We start from the raw sequence: 24,278 nt of genomic DNA, 5'->3' as shown, positions 1-24,278 counted from the left end.
CTCTTTCTCCGCTACGGACGCGCCTACATACTTTATAAGGGCTAATAACGGCGTAGGCTTTTGCGTAGAGTCGCGTCCTAACAGATTAATAGAGTTTCCTAGGTACCGTACCGTAAGTCTTATAACCTGTCCTTGTCAGGTACCCAATACCTCGCCTAATACAACTACTTCCTTACAACAACTATAACTCTCACCCCCTACGGTCCGACGATTGCTTTACATCTGAGTGACGCCAGACGGTTTTATTCAGCTGAGGAGACCACTCTGACTGAAGAAGTTAAAGTTCTCTCCACTAAACTCCTCAATATGGTGACACCTTCGTATTTCGCTTTGGCTGACATCAACCACTTTTATTCATCTTGGTTGACCTCTCATAAGTGGTTAACGCTATCAATACATCACCACCAACCCTTCTACCATACCCACCCTTGGCTCTTTCAGCACATCAACGCCTTTTTTACTTTTAATTTTCCTACCTCTAGAAGATTATATTCAGAAAAGGAGAATTTTTCTGAGCTGACGGAGGATACAGCCATCATGACTACGACGCTCTCTCAAGCTAAAATCATGTCACAATACCTACATCTGTCTATCGACCCGTCTATCTATAAGGACATCATCGGAGTGAATGGGTCAAGCTAATCCCTCCATAACACGTACACAAGGCAGCCCTCGCTCACACCCAGTGAATCAGCCAATCAGTGGTCGAGGTTAGCGAGGGAATTACAGCGGCCTAAAACAATGCCCATTACTAGCAATTCGGACACTTCCTTGTATATTAATTAGGCTCCCCTTGTGCCCCATACACACCAGGCAGGGGTGTGGAGGAAGAAGAACGAAATGGTGGGCGAACGAGAAAACTGGAGGAAATGGAGGAGGAGATACGAGGAAATGGAGGAGGAGATACGAGGAGAAGGAGAGCGGGAGAGATGGGGGTCAATTGAAAAGGGAGGGAAGAAAGAAGGGGAGAAAGAAGAGGGAGAGGATAATGGAGAGAAGAACAGACACAGAAAGGAAGAGGAAGTGGAGGGGAAAGGATGAGAGAAGGGTCGGAGAAGGAAGAAATGCAGGGCCGAGGAAAAGAGGGTGAGGGACAAAGAAATGGTGGGAGGAGATGGAAGAGGAGGAAGGGAGAACTGGCTCCGATTTGTTACATTTCACTGTGACACGGCTACTCTTGTATTCAGAGCAGGATAAGAGTGATATTATGGGCTGGAGTGAAGTGGTGGGTGTGGTGGTGGCGGAGGATAAGATGAAGTGATAGGATGTAAGTGGGGGAGTGGAGTGGTGGAATGTGGTGCGAGAGTAAGGTGGAGTAAGTGGTGAGGGAGTACGGTGCAGCGGTTGGGTGTGGTGGGGGGAGAGGTAAGGTGTGATGTGATGTAGTGTAGGGGTGAATATGGTGAGGGCAGCTCAGAGGTGTGGTGAGGAAGGATGTAAGGGGTATTAGGAGATTATTAAAAAAAGCTAGAAGGGTTATGGTGTTGCAAGGGGAAGGGTAACACAAGCGTAGTGAAGTATGCAATATCCGTATCTCCCCTGAATTTTGCTTGTTGAAAAGTCGACCCCTCCGAAACACGCCTAACATTTGCTGAGCAGAGGCTTCTGATAAGTTCCACCAATTTAGTCCTTCAGTATGTTGGCGCCTGTATTTCCATTCTTGCTACGCCTAGACATATATATATTCGGCTCAGGGGGCATCTCAAGTCGTAAGGGGGATAAAGTGAGATGGTTATTAATCCCTTCTTACTGACAGACCGTTCCTAGCTGAATAAAATCGTCTGCATCATCATACTGAGTGAGATGGTAAACTTCATACACGAATGCGAACACTCGTTTCTCAGACTATATGATAATGGATCAAAAAAAAAAAAAATCAACATGATGGGAATATGGATAGAAAAGTGACACCTGGTAAGACGAAAACTTGACAAAAAAGTTATAAAAAAAAAGTTTTCAGAAAATGAAATCAAATTCAGGGAAGCGAAAACGTAAAAAATAAAGACGTGTGAGTGGAAAGAAGTGAGGTGAGGTGTGGTGTTCAGTGAAGTGTGAGAAGCGACAGGACAGGAGGGAGGAAGGGAGGAAGACGAGGGAGAGTGGAGGAAGAGAAGAGGGAGGGGAGGAAGAAGGGGTAAGGGGAATGTGGTGGGACGGAAGGAGGGGAGGTCGGAAGACTTCCTCTTGAAAGACATTTCAGAAATGATGCTGTTTTTTTTTTTTCTCTCTCTCTCTTTGTGTGTGTGTGTGTGTGTGTATATATATATATATATATATATATATATATATATATATATATATATGTATGTATGTATGTATGTATACCGCCTTTTCTCTCGATTAAGTACGTTTCTTCGTCAGCTGTTATAAGCATGTCAGTTAGTTATTTCTGTTCACACGAGTGACAGATTAGCAGAAGAGGAAGGATACCTCAGTCGCGTAAGTGGCTGGCATTAGTAGTAGTAAAGGGAATTTAGCATGGAAGAAAACAAGAGCCATAAAAATAAATTGATTTGCATAATGAAAAATACTCGTAAAGCAAGGGAAGAAATAAGGCAGCCAAGTATTAAAGGGTGAAAAATGAAAGAAGGATGTACTGCTGGTTCAGAGACAGACAAAAATAATCTTGAGAAGTGAACGACAGAATAAGATGATCAGAGGCCAAGGAGGAAGGGAAACTATGCTGGGTGTGTGACTGAAGAATGGAGGGATTGGCTTACCTTCAAGCTGGACTGATATTCATGGTGTGATTAAAGACAGAAAATAATATAAGTACGTCTGGACGCAGAGGATGAAAATGACAAAACAAAATCATAGAGAGTCCAGTAAGGGCAGGAGGAAGGGAAACTATCCTGGGTGAGTGAGACTATGAGGGTGAAGGTGGGAGGGAGTGGCTCACCTTCACGCACGAGTAATGTTCGTAGCGTCCCATCCCGTCTGGCCACCCCGTCCTTGTTGTCTGTGCCCACTGCTTCTTCTCCTCCATCAGCCCTCTCCACCATCAACCCTTACTACAGCCCGGCCCTCACCACAGACCAACCTCACAAATCCTTCCCTCATATAACCCCTCAACAGCTCTCACCACAGCCTCAGCGATCATTATAATAAGCCCCTCATATAATCCCTCACCAGCCCCTACCATACTCCCAGCCGTCACCACAGCCCGTCTCATAAAATCCCACACAAGCACCAACCACAGCCGTCCCTTCATATAGTCCCAGACCAGCCTTTACCACAGTTCATGCCCTCAACACGGCCCTCTTTCCTCATTTATTCCCACATCAGCCCTCACCACAGCCCTCTCTTCATTTGTTTTCACATCAGCCCTCACCACAGCCCTCCCCTCATACAGCCCCAGACCAGCACTCACCACAATCCATGACCTCACCACAGCCCTCTCCTCAATGACTCCTTCACCACAGTCCTCCCTTCACATAGCCCCAAACCAATCCCACCACAGTCCAAGCCCTCAAGAACAGCCCGCCCCGAACATTATCCAGCCCGGTCCTACGCCAAACATGCCTCCCACGCCCCACCGCAGCAACATCAACAACAACAACAAATGACGCAACAAGGAGGGAAAAAACTGAACCATAAACAAATGCATCGCCTCATTAATCATCTCTACCTGACGTTCCCCAAAAGTCTTCCCCCCCCCCACCCAATAAGATGTGGAAAATAATCATGATACAACACACGCACTCAATATTACTGAAAGGGGTAGTCGCACTGAGATGAGTAACAACACAGAATAAAATAATGGTCTACCTGGATCACACAGACACACCTGTCCTCCAGACTATCTCCGACTCAATTAGACGCGGTACATAAATGGCCGCTGAGACGAAATAAACGACCCTGACCATAACAAAACTGATTGCGATACTAATAACCCTTTCACCACGAAGACGGCTCTATTATTTTTTTTTTATTCCTTTTACCTCCAGACGATTTAGTTAACCTTAAGGGAAACTTTTCGAACAGGAGGGGTTGGCTAAAACTTTCATTAACCCCCTAAGCATCGTGGGGTTCCAAGCCGAGTATCGTAATATAGTCTGGCAGCATCAAACCTAAAACTATAGTACTTTCACCTTTACTTTGCCCAGATTCTTGTCCTTTTGCAGCTTCTTTCACGTAACTCTGAGCTTCAAGGACACAATGCTATGGCTCTACACACTTTTCACAGCACTTCCTCATGACTAGCACCATATTTTACTGTCACGACTCAGGCTTGAATATGGAGAGATGACAATTTTAGGCTGGTCAGAGTGAAAAAGGTATAGAAGACTTATGACACTGACCGTATTAAAGTTAAATCTAAATACTATAAAACGTACCTGTGTCCTTAAACTATCATAAGACAGAAACAAGCTACATAAATTTAAGCACCAACAAATTACTGTAAACTTATGGATGACGATAATAATATACACACAACGCATATTTATTATATTATTATTATTATTATTATTATTATTATGCAAAGGAATTTTAAAGACAGGATGATGCAAACTCGGCAAACAAACCGCACTCACTGCAAAAACACCCAAACAGAATTGCATTTTTTAAAACATTTGTTCAAGGATATTTTTAGTAACATACCAAATATAATCAGTTAAAAAAAAATATATGAGAACATTAATCACAAAATAAACACAAAGCATAAAATACACAGACAAAAACATTCGATAGTCACTGCAACGCTCACGCAACACCCAAATGAACTCCACACGGAACCTTAATCAGAAACCACAAACGAGATAAACACACACACACACACACACCAGTCAACATCTGCAATGGGAAAGTACGCGAGAGGATCAACAAATGAATACCTTCAACAGAACAGCATAAAACACAATCGACAACAGCGACAACAACAACAACATGTAACTGAGCTAATGCAGGTGTTTGGTTAGCGCAGGTGTGTGTGTGTGTGTGTGTGTGTGTGTGTGTGTGTGTGTGTGTGTGTGTGTGTGTGTGTGTGTGTGTGTGTGTGTGTGTGTGTGTGTGTGTGTGTGTGTGTGTGTGTGAGAGAGAGAGAGAGAGAGAGAGAGAGGTGGGGGGAGGAAGGGATGAACAGAAGTGGAGGTGGAGGAAGAGAAGAGAAAGGTGGAGAGGAATGCAGAGGTGAAATAAAGCAGAAGATAGAGGGATGCAACGAGCTTGTGGGAGGACGGGACGAGAGGGGTGGGGGGGGGGAGAGAAGAGGATGTGGAGAGGAAGGGAGGAAGAAACAGGGTGAGAAATACGAGAACAAGTGAAAGGGGATAAAGAGGGATGGAGGGAAGGGATTGAGGAATGGATGGAGGGGATACAGAAGGATAGAGGGGGAGGGGAAAGAGACAGTACCTAGCTGTCACTTCCCATAAGCCACCAGGGCAGTACATATATGGAAGCCTTGTCCCCGTCTACCACCATTCCCTTATTCGGTACACACACACACACGCTTCTATACGGCGTTCGATAAAATGAATTAAAATAAAACAAAAAACAGCACAGAAAAAAAAAAAAAAAATAAATGCAGTATAGCCTTTCCCATAAAAAAAAAGTCAAAATATGACACACAGAACAAGAAAAACGACAAAATTGAATAAAACTCTAGATTTCCATTTTTCTTACCAAAAAATTAACGGAAATTTAACCCTTAAAAACCTCATTCCAGACCTATTTTCAGTATTTATATATAGGTGGCAAACCCTAAAAATAACATTCGCGTCATATATACCCCTTCGACACCGACTGACGATTGATGACCTTAATAGCACTGATCGGGTTAATTTTGCTGGATAGCTTTTTTGGCGCCTAGGAGGGTTAAATCACATTACTGGAATATCTAAATGTTACATATACATTAATATAACACACGCATCGGAAAGTACTAATAATTTGTCATCACTGGATTGCATAGATTTCTCACTCAACAAAGTCGTCCTCAGTTAGTCTGGATAAAAAATGTTTTCTTAAATCAATCACACATTTACAAAACAATCAATGCATGTTTTTAATTCTTTCTATGGTCCCCTTTTCAGCTCACGCAATAAAGAAAGAAGAAAAACAAAAGAGGGTCATGTTTATCGCCTGACCCCCTTCAATTCCTTTCCCTATTTTGGTCTTCCTGCCTAATGTACTTTCCTATTCTTTATTATTTTCTTTTCCTTACTATATACCTCATCCTCGTGTTTAATTAATTTTTTTCCTTATTGTTTATCCAATTATTCCTCTAATTAGTTCTCGGTAATTAATGATGGATCTTTCCCTTCCCGCTTAAACTCACCGGGGTCATTCGAGTGAGTCATTTGCAGTTTCTCCTCGTTATTAATCGTTTGTCTCTACTAATTACAATTACTGGCTAATTTGATCACATTTCCGCGGGAATTACGTGCAATTATATACATTCAATCATGCTAAATTGCAGAGCCATTTAAAGGCCGTGTTGCTGCCGGCAGTGGAGGAGTCGGAAGAGTGCGTTTCGGTGAATTATGGTTTTGTGTTTCGGAGCGTTTCGTTTCATTATACTTTTGGGGTAGCGTGGAAATCTGCATCACTCGCTATGCCGCAGCGTTGAGAGTTAATATCCCACCAACACCCCTTCTGGACAAGAGGTCTTCTAAACTGAATATGACAACATCGTCCGTCTGAAGCAACACGTGATCGCAGTGAAGGGATTGTACAAAGATGGAAAATATGACTCTCTCTCTTTTCCTGGCACTCCCTCAAACACTTAACCCCCTAACTGGCTCATAATGATGCTGACGTGTCCATATTAGGAAGGTAATCAGTAAACATGACCGTTTCTAACATATTAACTATTCCCTCGACTAGTATATGAGCCTCCCAGGACGCTCAGAGGCGACGTTATCCTTGTATCATTATCTCCTCAACCTTCAGCAACCCCAAATTCCAGACGTTCAAGCCTAAATGGATAAACTGGGCACAGGGGCACCGTGATGAGATAATGCCGGGTGTGAGGCGGCGGCGAAATTGGTACCGAGATGACAGATTGGTTTCCCGCCGAATTCGCCATTAGCCCCTTCCATCCGATGACGTATTAGTGGTGGTGGTGGTGGTGTTTAGTGGTTTTGATGCAGTTTCTAACCCTTTCTCTACCAAATCTCTTTCTCTAAAACTGAATAATGCTCCTAGTAGCAGCAAGAACATCGTCGTTATCATATTCGTTGTCATCGTCAGCCAGGGTCATCATCATCTTTACCTTCACCATCACCACCATCATCATCATCACCTAGCATCCTTTTTCTCATCAGCAGGTGGGATGAGAGGGAGGGTACAGAGTTAGGAAAAGGACAGAATACGACTGTGGGAGAAGTCAACAGCATGCCCAGTGAAACTGACCACAAAGGAATAAATCACAAAAATATATAAATAAAGTTACTAGACTAAGGGGGTTAACCAACAATTCAGTCGGGGGTTCATAGCTGCAGAAAAAAAGAAAAAAAAAAAAGCATCCTCCATAACTTTTCAGTGATTAAACAACCCACTGGAGAGACATGATAAGATAGTACTAGCTGCGAGGTGGCTTACTAAGGATGGGATAGATGCAGCGGACAGATTGCTTTTCCCGCCAAATCCGCCATTAATCAACTGCATTACCCCCAGACACACATGTTCAGACTCGCACAAAAACTCGCCTCATCCCGCCAGCCTCGCCCGGAGAATGCAAAAGCCGCAGCTCCAAGAATGCTTCCTTTTACAGAATGTTTGTGTATGCTTGTTTGGACGGCGTGTTTATGTTGGAGCGAGTTAAATCTCAGTGCGTGGAACTCGGAATGGCAGTCGACCGTAAAAGGCACCGAGTCTCCATTTATGTCGGTTTAACTGTCAACCAAGAGACGGTCCTTGCCACTAACGTATATTCCTATTTACCTAAAATAAAAGATAAAAATGGGCAATAAAGATATACGAAATGCTTTAAAAACATGCCTCATCCCTCTTTTGCAACTGATTTATATTCTTACCTACCTAAAGATGGGCAAAACAGATATACTTGAAAGGCTTTAAAAGATAAGCCAAAACTGAGATTATTATTCTCTTAAAAACACGACACATCGCTCTTCTGCAACTAATTCATATTTTCATCTACCTATGATAACAGTTAAAAGTGGACGATGGAAATAAACTAAAAGGCCTCATAAACATACCAAAACTGAGCTCATTTATTCGAGAAGGAAGGCGGGAAATTCAAAATCCTTCTCGATGATGACAATTTATATTCCTGCGATTACCAGACGATTTTATTCGGCCAAGGGGAAGACGTGTGCTAGTAAAGGTTAAACTCTCTACCCCTTTCACTGCGAAGATGAATTTTGCATTGGGTTCTTGCTACCCTCAAAGTATTTTTTTTAAAGGGGAAATTTAATCGAACCAGAGTGGGGGGGGGGGTTAGAGGTAGATTTCATGGACCCTATCATCATCACAGAACCTTTCCGAGTTGCCAAAAAAGTGTCTGTAGGTTGCAAGAATAAGGCCACACACACACACACACACACACACACACACACACACACACACACACACACAAAACGTCATCGGTTTGAGAGGGTTAATTACAGCGGGACTCGTAAGCTGAATAAAATCGTCTGGAGGGCAAGAACAAAACAAATGCTAAAATGGTCAACGCAGAAAAGGGGTTTGAAGTAGCAAGCAATATGTGACTGAGCAACGTGCATTATCTCCCAAAGCCTTGACAAATCCAAAGAGAAATTTTGAAAGGAGTAAAAATGCGGCGGATGGAAAAAGGAAATTGCCAAATAACAACACTGGTGAAAAGGAAGGAAAAAAAAAAAATTGGTGTATGTTACGTGTGTCTGATGAAGGGTTAGGAAGGGAAGTGGAGAATGGGGGTGGAGGGCTGAAGGGGAAACAGAAGCGGAACAGGGGGTGGAGGATGAGAGGGCGGGTGAAGGATGAAAGGGGGGTGGAGGATGGGATGAGCGGGAAGTCGAGGATGAGAAGAGGGGTGGATGTACAGGGCGAGGAGGTAGAAAGGGTGGAGGATGAGGAGGTGGAAGTAGAGGGGATGGAGGATGAAAGGGGGATGAATGAGATGGGAATGGGGAAGAGGCTGGGGAAGGGAAAAACAAGAAAGTGAAGGGAAGTCTAATGGACTGGGCTAAAAAAAAAAAAAAAAAAAAGTCCATTCTACGTGATCCATTCCAATAACAGCAAGAATAAAACACAGAAGACAATACAAGGAAAAAAAAAAGGGGGGGGGAGGTGAAACAACAACACGAGAATCGAAGGACGGAGATATGGGAAGAAGAAAACGGAAGGACGAACGGAGAAAGGAAGAGGAGGAACGACGTAAAAAAAAAAAAAAAAAAAAAAAAAAAAAAAAAGAGGGAGAGAAGGATACCAGGAAGAATTATTAACAAAAAAAAAAGCTGAAAATATGCGACAAGAAAGAAGAATAACACGGAGGAGAAGAGTAAATAAAAGAATAGAAACGGAAGAGAACATCGAAAATAGACAGGTATAGACACAGGTAAAGACGGCGAATAAAGGAGTAAACCCAGAGGTTATGGGAAAGTAAATTTAACCCTTTCAATCCGAGGCTGGCCCTTGTCATATCCTTGCTGCCGTCATAGGATTTTATTCAGTATAGAGAAGGCTAAAGGATTCTCTTCATAAAATCGTCTTGAAGAAGTTATAATACAAAAATAAATAATTAATTAAATAATTGTGAGGTTGAGAAGATGGAGAGCAAAAACGGAAATACTGATATAAAATGGAGAAGTATAAGAGAAACTGACATAAAACCAGAAACTGCGGTAAGGGTTGAAAACGGAGGTAGAAATCAAGATGAAGGGAGGATTGGGAAGGGGCCAATAACGGGAGGGGAAAGCAGAGAAAATGCATATGTGTGTAAACGAGGAGAGAGAGAGAGGACAGGACTAACAAAGAAGAACGGAAGTAAAGGTGGCGAAAGTAGGACAGTAAGTAAACGAAGGAGGGAGAAAAGAAAGAAAAACAGATGTAACGGAAAAAGAAGAAAGGAAATGGGACTGAGAAATGACTGTAGAACTAAAGTAATGGTGACAGCCGAAAATGAGAGAGATGTAAAAAGACAGAAAGATTAAAGAACTCAGGAGGAAGGTGAGGAGAAAGAAAAAGATGGGGAGAAAAAATGGAAATAAAGGAAAAGGTCAGAAATGAAAGAGAGAAGGAAAATTGGAAATCAGGGACAATAAAGAATAACGAAAGGAAAGGAGAGTAAAGATACGGGGAGAGACGGAAGTGTCGCCAAACAGCAGGAGCATGACGCCTTAGGACACACACACACACACACACACACACACACACACACAATCTTCTGGACTCACAATGCTCTCTTCGCCTTCAGGGTCGAAGTTTTCGTGGCAGTGCGAGAAACTCAGATTACTAAGTCGATGGTAGCAACTTACTCCGTAAAGAAAGGAGACATGGTATTGACGTAGTTACAGGAATGCAAGTTAAAGGGGACGACACATTTTTATGCTGGAATTTTAAATAATTTTCACAGTTCGTACTCTTTATCGGTGCTAAAAAAAAAAAATGCACTTGTAATTATATATCTATATCTGTTTCTATCTATCTATCCATCTATATAATATTTACATACATACCTATTATATATATATATATATATATATATATATATATATATATATATATATATATATATATATATATATATAAAATGCACCTACAGCAGCCTGAAGTCCCTATCGTTAGAAGGCCGCAAGAGCAGAGTTTGTGAAGTCTCCTGATTTGAATAAAAACATTCGAAGGTAGCAAAGAACACCTCAGAAACACCAGTTCATGGAGGCAAACAGGTTAAACTGAAAACTGTTCCCCAAAGTTTCCCTGCCATCCACCTTACTTCCCCACCGCCAAAGGGCCGCGGGGGCAGGGTCACATGGTCACAGGGGACGGGAGGGAGGGAGGGAAAGTAACTTAGGAAAATGGTGCCAATGTGTTTCTACCGCAGGCAACATTACCAGTACTGCACCTACCAACCTACTTTTCTCTCCTACTTACTTTTCTCCCATGCCTAATTACGGTTTCTCTTAGTTCCGTTTGTGCGCTAACCCTTTCTCTACGCTAATGCTTTTTTTTTTTTTTTTTTTTCCCCCACTATATTAAGGATTTTTCATCCAGGCGACGGTACCAGTACTTCACAAACATTTTCTCTCAAACCTATTTAAAGCTACGACAACAATTCCAGGTTACATTCAGTGACGATGATTTTTTAATTATGCAATGGAGATGGTATTAAAAAAAAATTACAAATGGAAAACTTAATATAGACAACAAATGGAGCGTGAACTGATGACACAAAAATAAAACTCACTGGATAAACACTGAAATATAAATATATATATATATATATATATATATATATATATATATATATATATATATATATATATATATATATATGTATATATTGCCAGACGCCTTAATCCCGAAGAGGGTGGCCACAAACAAGTCGCCTCCATGTCACCCTGTCCCCCACCATTTCACTGCTCTACCCCAGCCCACATCCCCCTCTCTCATATACCTACCCATTCCATTCCTCCATCTCATCTTCGGCCTCCTCCTCCTTCTACCCCCTCCACCTCACTCACATACATTCTCCTCGTTAGTCTCACTCCATCCCCTCCACATGGCCAAACTACCAAAATGTATTTCTCTTAATGCTTTCCATCACATCCACATCTACACAACAATGCTCCTTCGCTTCCTCGTTTGTCAGTCTCTCTCTCCATGTAACTCCACATGTTCCTCTCAAATAACTCATTTTCACTACTCTTACTCCTGACTTATGTCCTTCCAACAAAGTCCAAGCTTCACTTCCCTATGTTACAGTTGGTATCACAATACTATCATGCAGCAAATTTTTTACTTCCATGTTTACTTCCCTACTTCTTATCACTGCTTTCAAATGACCACCAAACTTTCTTCCTTGTTGTACCCTTTCAAGCACTTCATCCATCAAACTTACATCCTTGCTGATCACACTACCCAAGTAATTCAATGCACTCATATTTTCCATTTCCTTCCAACCTCACTGTACAATCCGGGACTTCATTTCTCTTGAAGACCATACGGTAACTTTACTCTTCCCTACATTCACATTTATATATATCTATATATCTCTATCTATCTACCTATCTATCTAACTACTGTATATACAATAAACCTCGATTATCCGGACATCCATTATCCAAACGATCCATTCCCGGATACTGTGATCTGGTTGTATTAAACCACCATGTACGTTTCTCCATTTTATCCTAACAAAATGCTTGCATCCAGGTGAAAAATATGACCATGCAAACATTTTCACCCGCCTGGGTGGGAACAGCCCAGTGGCACTGCACTGTCTGGCTTAGAAGTTCATCCAGAGTCTGCTAGAGACCCCCATGGTTGTCCCCAGTTCCCACCCAACAACCATGTAGTGAACAGCTCCTCTTGGACAGTTGTTACTGCAACACACATGGTGGCTTTTGTGGCTGGTCCCTCATCAGGGTACACCACTAGTCCACATAGGATGTATTGTGCAGTGCAACAGCTTCACCAGCCTCAGTGCAACAGTCAGAGTCAAGGAGCTTGCAGGTTATTCAGTATGGCACACTGCGAAGAATCGTGTGTTGACGCTGATGAGCTTCGCCAGCCTCGGTGCAACTGTCAGAATCAAGGAGCTGGTGGGTTATTCAGTATGACACCCTGCAAAGAATCGTGTGTTGACGCTGATTTTATTCTAGCTTACTGTGTTGCTGTGTTGTACCATGATTATATTTTACCATAATTTTATTCCACTTTACCATTATGTTTTGTGAGCCCACTGCACTTTTCTTGTGTTGCCATTTTTTCATGCTTTTTTCATGTCAGTGCAGGGTATGGCCTTGCAGTCATGACTGCTTGTCTGTGGTTGATGGGTCTGCTTGACCATGGTAACTGCTTGGCTGTGGTTTGCAGGTCAGCTTGACAAGAGACAGTAGTGTTAAACAACAGGTACAAGTGTTGTATGATGTACTTTGGTGGCAATTTAGAATGGCTTTTAAAGTTAGGTTATGTATGAAGGGGGGCCAGGGGAGAAGTCCATTATCCAGACAGATCCACTTTCCAGATATGCTTTTGGCCGTATTACGTCGAATAATCATGGAATTAATATATACGGGTATAATTATAAATATATACCTATACATCTATATCTACCTATCTATCTATCTATATCTTCCATCCATCATCCAATCCTATGTCGCCCCATGAGAAGCATAGAAGCCCGGGGCTATGCAAGTTGGTCCTGACATTTAAGATGAGAGTGACCAGTCTCACTCATCCCTGAGTGCCATTCCATGAGCAACAAACCCCAACCATCCCTTGGATATAAACATACACACGCTCAATCCGATTGGAGCATCTTAATTATCCACTAAACCACCAGGTGCCATAATCTGGTTATATGATTACCACCCAGCGTACTACATGGTTTCCTGGTGTAGAATCACCTACTGGCAGAAGGAAGAGAAAACAAAGAAGGAAAGAAAGGCAGAAGAGGGAGTGTAAAGTCACCCGTAGGCAGAAGAAAGAGGAGAGATATATATATACGACTGGATCACAATATGACACAAACGTAATTTTAACAATGTATATAGCCTACAGTACAGAAAAGCACTGTACTATAATTTTTTCATGAAACTAATGTAGATCCTTTTAATGACAGATCAGCTCTTCCCATGACAACAACAAAGACTGAAAATCAATCTGGAATAGACAGAGCTCCATCCAACATTCGATGTCAAGACTGCAAATACCTCTTTAACAGTCCTCAATCTGTATACTGTACCTTTAGAAAATGTAGATGACTCCTGATGAACTGCATTCGACAAGTAAGATGCCTGCACATTCTATGCATAAATCAAGAGACAATTCAACAAGCCATATAAAGAAGCAAATGCTCAAGCTGGTCTTAAATGAGAGAATGCAAGCATGAAGCCTGGTGGGGAGGATCACAACCAGAGGATGTAAAACAGCGCCACACAACCACCAACGGGTTGTGAAGCACAGGGATGCAGCTTCTTGGTGCAAAAACTGGCCGAATCATTACTACAGGGTGCATGTGTCTAACTGCTTAAGCTTCATACACAAGCTCAGTCAGTCTCAAGAATATTCAGAATACTGTATATACCAATTCAATACCTATTTACAAACTTTCCTAGCTGCAAACATAATGAATGTTATGTTGCAAACCAGGTAGAGTTCCTTTTAAAATTTTAAAAGACTAAATTATAGTGTAAATATAAATCCTGTGCTTATCATACAGTGCATACAGTGCCAAACCTGACTGCATACTGCTAATATGGCAAATACAAAATGCATAAGCTTCACCCAAAGAAAATCATATACTTATAAACTACACAAAACAATATCTTGTGCACAAGTGTTTGTGTCATACTGTACAAAGTTACTCTCATTTAACTTATCAATATTATTTAAAAATATATGCTGTATATTACTTGTTATCAGTAGAACCTTCATTTCATTTTATAAATCATAACCCACTGCCATATCAGAAGTATGTCCAGAGGATATAAACTCTCACATCTGAGGATGGGTACTCACCAGGCACAGGGGAGCTCAGGGCACTCAGGTAAGAGTTCTGGCGAGCAACAGATTTCTGTTTAGGAGTGCCAGACTCATCCATGGACTTGGTGGACCACAGGCTGCTCATGGAGGCCTGCGAACACACAGAGTTGGACCGCTCTCTCTCTAGCACATCTGAGGAGACCCAAGAGGCAGAGGTATGTTAGTGGTGATGTTGCAGTATATCAGGGATGCTAAAGCAGGCTCAATACAAAATATTTTACCTTGTAGTTTTCCTCACAATAATTATGGAAAAATAATCCTGTACAAGCAACAGTTCTCATACTGTACATTCTTACAGAAAGTAGTTGCTCTGTTTACAGTTAACATTACATGCTTGGCTATTTACAAATACAGTATAAAGAAAATGCAATATAGTGTACTGTACAAAATGTTTCAGTAACAGTTTTACATGATTAATGAAAATATATATTGAGGACACACACACAAACTGAAAAAGCAAAAGAACTTTTCAACGAACTGACCAGAATCACTCTGAGGCCTGTGAGAGGATACAAACTGCGAGGGAGGCTGGCAGTGGATATGGGGACCACCTATGGGTATCATGCGGTTCATGCCCAAGCGGACTGTGCCATCAGGTTCCCCAGTTGAGGAAGGAGACGCACTCTCATCATCTTTAAGCACAGATAAATAATTACAGAAGTAGAATATGAACCAACACATAAACAAAATACCAAAGCACACTGTCAAAAGTTTACAGTAATGCATCTTATCTAAATACAGCTTTGCAATGATATAGAGTACTAGACACTCTTACATGCATAAATACAGAATTATGATTTATTTAACTATTATTAGGCATAAGCATTATCCTGTAATCTACAAGGTCTATCCAAAAAGAAACTGAACTTCTTTAAACGGCTCACCAACAAGCTGGCATAGCATGATCACAACCGGAGCAATGTATAGCAGTGACTCAAAGCTGTAGTCTAACACCAGCCACATCATGTCATGTCAATTAGTCATTGAGGTACATGTGCTTGAATGGACGAGTGTTCAGTTTAATTGGTGATTTGTTCCATGAGCAACGTGTTGCATGTAATTCTGTTTCAAACTGGGAAAAACTTTTACATGGGTGTATGGCTATGATGTGGATACAAAAAGACAGTTGGGTTTTCAGCTATGACGTTGTAACAGAAAAACTGTCAGGTGCACAGCTACGATGTTGAAATAAAAAGACAATCGGTTGGAACACTGTCATGGCAACCAAAAATAGCATATTAGAGTTACTCAAATGTGAGGGTGATGTTGATCATCTTTTTTATTGGAAGGGCATTGTTCACCATGAGTTTGTTCCACGTGATCTGACAGTCACTAAGAAGTTTGATGTGGATGTTCTGAAGTGTCCGAGGGAGGAGGGGCCAAGGAAGAGACATGTGGCATGGACAATCACAACCTGAATGCTGTGCCATGACAATGCACCTGCTCGCATGTCACTGCTTATCCATGACATTTTGGCGAATCACAAGGTGACTATCATCCCCTTGCTGACTTACTCTCCAGATCTGGCCCCTGTACATTCCCCCCTCCCCATGTTTAAATCCACCCTTAAAGGTCACTGATTTCAGACAATAGAAGAAATAGATGAAAATTTGCCAAGTGCACCTAACTCACACATTCACTCATGTGCATGTACCTTGGTGACTACCATACACACATTCACTCAAGTGTGAGTACCCTGATGAATAAGTGACATGGTGTTATGCAGCTAGTGTTAGACTAAAGCTCAGGCTTGCCGCTAAACAGCATTACTGTCACGATCGCACTACACCGACTAGTTGGTGTGCTATTTAAAAAGTTCTATTTCTTTTAGGACAGACCTCATATATCCACAGCAAGCTGCTCTAGGAAGATGCTCTTTAAGCTTTATCTTTATGCTTGGCTTGGTTAATATTTGTTTATGACTGTCAATATCATTCATACACTTTGTATGAAGTTAGGAAAAAAAAAATACTTTTTCTCTCAGTCAATACTACAGCACAGGAATAAAAATCCTGGTATGGCTAATGAAATAACATGCATCACCTATTATACAGCAAGAAAGCTGAACACTGTAAAAATGAACTCTTAATCTAACTCACACATGAACTGCATTCTGTACATTAAGCTTTGAAAAACAGCTAAATCTTATACTACAAGCAGATAATGAGCAGGTATATAGCTATTACCTGCTACAGTACTGTATTGCACTGGAATAAGAGTTTCATAATTTATAGAAAACTGCAACATCGTTACAATCAACAACATCCCTACCTTAATTCCTACATGAAATGGGGTTAGGTAGGATCCAGTGACAGAGTGAGAGCACAAAAACAGAACTATTAAACAGCATGCTCAGTGATGGGATCCACAAAAATCATACTTTTTTTCTTTTCTATAGAAGATGAAAAGAGCAAGGGAATATATATACTGTATTCAGTATATATATATATATATATATATATATATATATATATATATATATATATATATACTGTATTCAGTATATATATATATATATATATATATATGAAAAACAAACTTCCTTACACCAGACTACAGGCATCCTACACTCATTAAAAATCTGTAACAGTTTGACTTGAATGTCGGTTGCAGTTTGGTGAGATACTTCATCAAAGTCTTCAAAATTCTGGTTTCACCACATGAAAATTCTCAGTTCCCCAAACACTGTAAGTTGGAAACAACTGTATACACAATGCACAACTTTATTTACTACATGTTCTTCCTCTCCATATGAAAATATTATCTATGCACACAAGCTTCCATCCTACAATCAATGGACTCCCTTACTCTCCTCTGCATCTTTAACAAATCTGTCTTATCCTTACCAATCTACGCAACACATATTCCTTAACAGACACATTTCCACTGATCTAACTAAACTTTTTAAATTCATGCCACCTCGGCATCATGCCTCTTCATTAATACAGACCACTCACCATTACTCCCAGAAACCCAGCTATTTTATCACATGCTTTCACAATGCAGCTTAAAAAATTATACTTTTGCCTCTCCAAGGCATCAGTAAAAGGAAAAGTGGGTAATTTTCATTAATTCATCATCTAATCTTACGTTGCCCCATGAGGAGTGTACAAATCCAGGACTAGGCAGGTTGGCCCTGACATTTAGGGTGAGAGTGACCAAACTCACTCATCCCTGAGTGGCATTATGTATGCAATAAACCCCAACCACCCCTTGGATATAAACCTGCACAGGCTCAATCCGACTGGAGCACCGTAAGTAAGGTACCCACTAAACCACCAGGCACCATAATTTGGTTATATGGTTACCACCCAGCATAGCATATGGTCCTGGTGTACAGGAAATACTGATCAAAAAAGGATGTCAAAAAACTGCACCCTACTCAGGGAAAAGAGGGCTGGATGATGATGATTTTGCTATTAAATCTATGGTAAACTACCTGTATAAACTACCTGTATAAAGCAATTGCCTATCAAATTTTTACTGGTACCTATAGAGTTGATTTGCCTGTTTCCCCCAGTTTGAAGCACCAACTAAAAGAAAAAACTTCATATTTTTGGAAAAAATACTGTATCTGACTTAAAAATGAGGACTACCTACACTATAGGAAAAATTCAATGTTCAAAAAACCAGCTTACCATATCCAGGTGAATAAAGCCTCCTGCTGACAGGGAACACAGTGCCACCATCAGACAAAGACCTAAACACTTTTGGTGGTGAGGGTGAGAGCTCCTTTGACACCAAGTTACTGTGCACTAGCTCGGCGCTCTTACGTTGGCGGGGTGAATTAGTGTACTGCGTTCCAAACTCAAAGTCAAAACCTATAGTTAAAGATACAAAACAGAGACAATAGGACAACATACTTTACACAAAGGACTGGTCATGCATACTATCTCTGAAATACTTATGAAATTACAGCACAGGACTAATTCAGAATACTACTACTATTAACACACTACCAAACAGAATTTCAAGGACAGAAGACAAACAATCACTAGTGTGCTCAGGAAGACTGCAAAATCAAATTTACTACTGTGTATATATATATATATATATATATATATATATATATATATATATATATGCTGTTTAAACATAAAAACATGAACTGTTAGTTCTAAAATCAAACTTCATACCAGTACCACACATAATAACATTCAACTGACATACAGCCTCCACAAAATACTGAACAACAAAAAACATTATAAAACCAAAAATGAAGAAAAACTACACATACAAACATTACAAAGAACATAAAGAATGCAGAAAAAAAAATACTGCTAAAACTAAATCTAAATATCTTCAACTTTGGTTCCAATGTACAGACACTACTATACTTCAACAATTTTTACAGCAAACACATACACTCCACACAGTAAAACTCAAAGAGACAACATGTCTGATCATACTCACTTGAGCCAAATTGGTCACTATCTCTCTTTTCAAACTCTTGTTTTCTCTGAGCTACATTAGGGATCTTGGAACGCTGTGAGAGACGTGTCAACTCGAAGCGATGGAAAGCAGACTTTGCTGATGCTTCTTTCTCAAGCTGGCTGTTTTCAAACTGCTTCGCCCTTTTTGATACAATCTGCAGTTGCTTTATGCGTTCATTGTCACCAACCCATGCCAGAGGGATGGGACGAATAACAGAGGCCATGAATGATTTTTCACTTCCTGGAGGGGTGTCACTATGTCGGCTGCTACAGACACCCTGACTTGCTAATGAAGAAGATGACCCATGTTCTGGTATAGGAATATTTTCTTGAATGCGAGACAGAGTTGTTGTGAAGCCTTTTCCATACCTCCCACCAGTTGGATTAACTTCAGATGCAGAGCCCACATACGGTTTGGGGACAGAGTTACCAACCAGGGAGCGATATAATGCATTGGAAGTACTTTGTGAAGAGTTATCATCACGTTCTTCATTACTTACACTATCCGCTTCAAATGATGAGGATTCTGCTTTCCCACTATTCTGTGATGGCGATCCATTTACATTTGCATCACCCTGTACTTCATCTTTTGATTTCTCCACCTTCTCTTGTATAGGAGCAACAATACTGTTCAGAGTCTTGCTCATTGAACTTGGTGAAGGAGGAGTCTGTGATGCAGGTGGAGGCCACATCGGGCGGGGAAGCTTTTGAGGATTTACGTGATAGTCGCTGTGAATGAATGGAGGTTTGCTTGCTGGGAGCCATATGGGCTGGTTGGGACGCTTCAAAAATTCTTCTTTACGCTCAACATTCCTTTTGATTCTGTTGATTACATCCTGGGTTGATTTGTCATTAGCTTGACAGTTTTCCCTGTTGCTAGTAATGGGGTCTGTAAGGCTTCTTCTTGAGTATGAGTTGGGTTTATTACTACTGCGGATAAGCACCTCACTTTTTGTGCTATTGATGCTCTGCTGACTACCATGTATGTTTCCATCATTACCAAGAGCAACACTCATATTCTCTGGTCGTGTATGTACACTTGAGCTCCTTGAATGCATCTGATTTAATTTTAATCGTGGAGGAGACAATGACTGAACACGCACTCGCTTGGCATCAATTTCATTACCTAATGATGTTTTCCTTCCAATGTGGCTCCCTGGATTTTTGTCAGTGCCTCGATTAGCAACATTTCTACTGACATCACCACTATTTATTTTACTCTCAACAACTTTTGTTTGCACAACTTCATATATACGACCATCAGGATCTCGTTCCAGTCTTCTGTTATCCCTAAAGCTGCCTCTACCTACAGCCCGGTCAAGAATGGGCTCATAGACACCAAAGACGGAAGCAGTGGTTTGGTCACTCGCAGAAACATTTGACACATTTCCGGGATGATTTGTACTAACAGGCTTGAGATTTTGCTTGGATATCTCAGAAGGCACTTTATGAGGCACCGCAGAAAGTGTGTTTTGTATTGTGTAGATAGCATGTCTCTTGTCAGCTGCCCCAGGTAAAGACTGTTTCCTGTTACCTGGGGCAACTGAAGACTGTTTTTCCCCTCCACTAGGCAGCGAGTGTTTTCTATTGCCACCACGGTATGGCACAGAAGACTGGTTTCCATGATGGTGTGGATGAATGGGGATGTGTGCTCCATGAGGCTGAGATACTTTGGAAGGTTGGTGGGCTCTTGGGGGGTATGGTGGATGAGCCATGATGACTGGTGGTGGATGGGTACCCGTCGACATGGCAGAAGGATGTGAAGCAAGTGAGGACTGGGAAGACCAGGCAGATGAAAGACTTGGTGGGTACTGTGCGGCCAGCGCACCAAAAGCTGGCTGAGGGAAGCTGGCAGGACCTGGATAACGAATCAATTGCTGGTGAGGCAGGTGACTGGGGCTGGGCATTCTTATATCCAGGTTACTCTCAGGGTTGTGTGCCGTCTCTCCGAATACCTGCGGGATATCACAGATTAGTGACTTAAATAAGGCTGAAGATAATACACACTGAAACTGGGTAGCATTAATTTAATTCAGAATGTGTTGAAAGTGATTGTTTTATAAATATATGACCTTTAATTACAGGACTGAATAAAAACAGACCTATATACTGAAAGTTTCAGTTATACAAACTGAAACAGTACTGGTTGAAGGAAGCATCTCCAAATATATTCTAAGTATCTACTAAACAACAAATGATACCGGTACTTTATATACTTATAACTACTTTTTTCAAGTTTAAAAGGGCTTACCATACAAAAAGAAAGTAATGAAAGGCAAGATCAATAATAAAAACACAAGCAATACTGTACAGTACATGTACATGTACACATGTAGCTGCAGTGGCTCAGTGGTAGTGCATTTCTCCCATTAGCATGTGCTTTGAGTCTGTGGTTCAAAATCTGAGGCATAGTGAATTTAGTGGGTGCTGTGAGTACAGTATGTTCTTTCAAATGCTTGTATATGTTTTCAGCCTATCTGTTCAACCCAGCCACTATGACACTTCAACTTTACACATTCACTACTCTATCCATTGACACACCTTTATATTACAGTACTTCACTTGCATGGGGAAGAGCAAGTTCTAGTTATTACTCTCCCTTCAAGGAGAAGTGCTAATGCACTATATCAGTGCACAGTACAAAACTCCACCCTTAACCTCCCAACATCCACCAGAAAACTATCTCATTAGGAGGAAGGTACTCAAGAGTAAGGGACAGACATGTTACACCACTGTTTCATTCATTCACTCATTATTTGAAGCTATGAAGATAAATTATTAATTATCTGCAGTTCTCAACGAATGAGTGTTTTCTACAGTACAGAGAAAACAAAAGACATCACTTTTTGATGGGTTGGACAATGAAAAAGGTTAGAGCTTGAATTCTTTATTTCTCTAACATTCTGTCCAACATGCCTTGGTCACCTAATGACAGCTCTCCATGCTGCTCGATCTCTGGCAGCTTCCCTATTCAGTCCCTTGTGCCTGAGGTTACACTCAATCTCGTCCTAGGTCTTTTTCGGTCAAATAAACATGCTAAACAAGTTTTCTGCTAGTTAACAAGAGTCTGATAACAGGATTGTTGAAGATGAATCTTTTCACAGCCTATGTTCATCAAACATGAGAGTACAGTAATGTAGCAATAGCAGGTGATCAACCCCGGTCTGTATGGTAAAACAGACACATCAGTTGTGAGGAAGAAATCACACCCTGTGGGGCAGGCCTGTGCAGTGAGCTGATGTTCCCTGGCAGTGACAGTGCATTGCTGTGGCAAGGTGTGGGAAAGTGAGTGGAGGTTTGGTTCCTGGATGGATGTCTCAATTGTGTCTGTCCACCCAGTTAACAGGAGCACCACAGTAGGCTCCACATCATCCCATTACCTGGTATTATGGTTACCACCCAATGCTGAAAATAGTTTCCTGGGTTACAGGAAATCATTATGCTTGTTACTTAGAGGAGGATTACCAAAAGAAGAAGTAGGCAGCACTACATCAAGTGAGTGATTTTTTTTTTTTTTTTTTTTTTTTTTTTTTTTTTTTTTTATGTGGGGAAGAAGGAACCAAAGGCAATGGTTGCCACCACCTACCATTGGTATAGTAATGTGAACAGTCATAAGTGTTTAGAAGCTGCATTTATTGCAATGAGTAATTACTCTCTCTTCCCTCTCATCTTAAATGTCAGGACCAACTGCTTAGCCCCGGGCTCCTTCGCTCCTCACGAGGCAATGTAGGATTGGATGATGGATGGATGGATGGATGGAATTAATCTCTCTCTCTCTAGGTGATTCTACACTAACTGACAAGCTTGGTGGTTTCCTGTAGTCCATGAAGCCACTTACTATGCTTGGTGGTAACCATATAACCAAATGATGCCTAATGGTCTAAAGGGTTAAGGTGCTCCAATTGGATGGTGCCTGAAAGGGTTCCCATTTGAGGGATAATCTGCTTCCCCCTCTCCCCCCCTCAGTATGTCACTAAGGGGAAAATGAGACTGGTTACCACTGCCTTAAATGTTGGGACTGAGTAGCCTAGTCCTGGGAACCTACACTTCTGTAGGTCAATTTGGGATTGGATGATGATGATGATGATGATGATGATTTTAGTCAGGATGATGGGTTTCTTGTCTTAGTCAAACCTTTGGCACACCTGTTAACAAGCAGTGAACCTCTTTAGCTTGTTATCTAGCATTAATAATGTTGTACCAGTACCCTGTTCCTTTAGAAGCCCTAACAGGAAAAGAACAAATAAATCCTGAGTTCCTGTAATGCACTTGGTGTTTTCCTCCAAGCTTTTACAGTCCATGCCATCTCTTCTTTGCATCCTGTCATCACTAAGCAACCAAGGCTGACACACGAATGCATGTTGGGGCTTTTATAAATGATACTAACAAAATGTAATGATAAGATTATGTTGCACTGTCCACTATTCATACAACTGAGTCATCAACACAACATCTGAAGATCAATGGCCTGTTCCATGGTGCAAATCATGAATTTACTTAAATACAACTATACACAATACTAGGAAGATTGAACACTAACTTGCTGGAGGAGGTCTTGTTCCCGTGGCACCACCAGGAGTTGTAGGGTGAGCGGTGAGCGATGTATTGAAGCCACAACCTCCTGGTAACTCTTGGACCCCACACTCTCACCGTTGACACTCACCACGCGGTCCCCTGCAACATGCAATAACTAAATAAATGAGGAAGCATTTTTCTCTTAGGCAATACAGTGCAATGCACTTCCACAAACTATACCAAGTACATAAACTCTCACAAGTCTCCCCTCAAACACACACCATTACACACACACACACACACACACACACACAACCAATTCCACAACACCCACACTCTACACTTGAAATACATTCAACAGAACACCACATGTCACTTGCCTCGACATATGTAATAATGTACTGAACTTATACTATGCAACTCACAATGGCTGCTTCAGGATAAAAACTCGTACAATCAAGGGCTAGAAACTTAACTTGTTTGTCATGATAATGACAAAAAAAAAAAAAAAAAAAAATGTACTACCACAAAGAACTGTTTTCTTTCAAATATCAGCCTCCGTAGCTACAACAGAAGGCGATTCCACACCTCACAGAGTTGCACTTCACACTCCCATCTTTCATACAAACTTCACACTACCACATCTATCTCAGACTTCACACTGCCACACCTTCCACA

General features: G+C 41.2%; 1 protein-coding gene across 1 annotated transcript in view; it reads right to left on the bottom strand.

The window, feature by feature from the left end:
• RhoGAP19D (Rho GTPase activating protein at 19D) overlaps positions 1–23,751 on the bottom strand; it is a 250,530-nt gene extending 226,779 nt beyond the window's left edge. The window contains exons 1-4 of the mRNA XM_080272825.1: positions 23,626–23,751; positions 19,066–21,040; positions 15,135–15,284; positions 14,629–14,784 (exon numbers count right to left, since the gene is read on the bottom strand). Coding sequence (XP_080128951.1) covers positions 14,629–14,784; positions 15,135–15,284; positions 19,066–20,992 — 2,233 coding nt within the window. The 5' untranslated portion in view covers positions 20,993–21,040; positions 23,626–23,751. The remainder of the gene's footprint in view (positions 1–14,628; positions 14,785–15,134; positions 15,285–19,065; positions 21,041–23,625) is intronic.
• Positions 23,752–24,278: the final 527 nt, after the last annotated feature.

This window comes from Coenobita brevimanus, chromosome 6 (assembly GCF_032717465.1).
Source record: "Coenobita brevimanus isolate Jiangsu-jjx chromosome 6, ASM3271746v2, whole genome shotgun sequence".
Lineage (NCBI taxonomy): Eukaryota > Metazoa > Arthropoda > Malacostraca > Decapoda > Coenobitidae > Coenobita > Coenobita brevimanus.
Note: the sequence above shows the minus strand (reverse complement) of the source record. Positions and strands in the feature narration are given on the sequence as shown.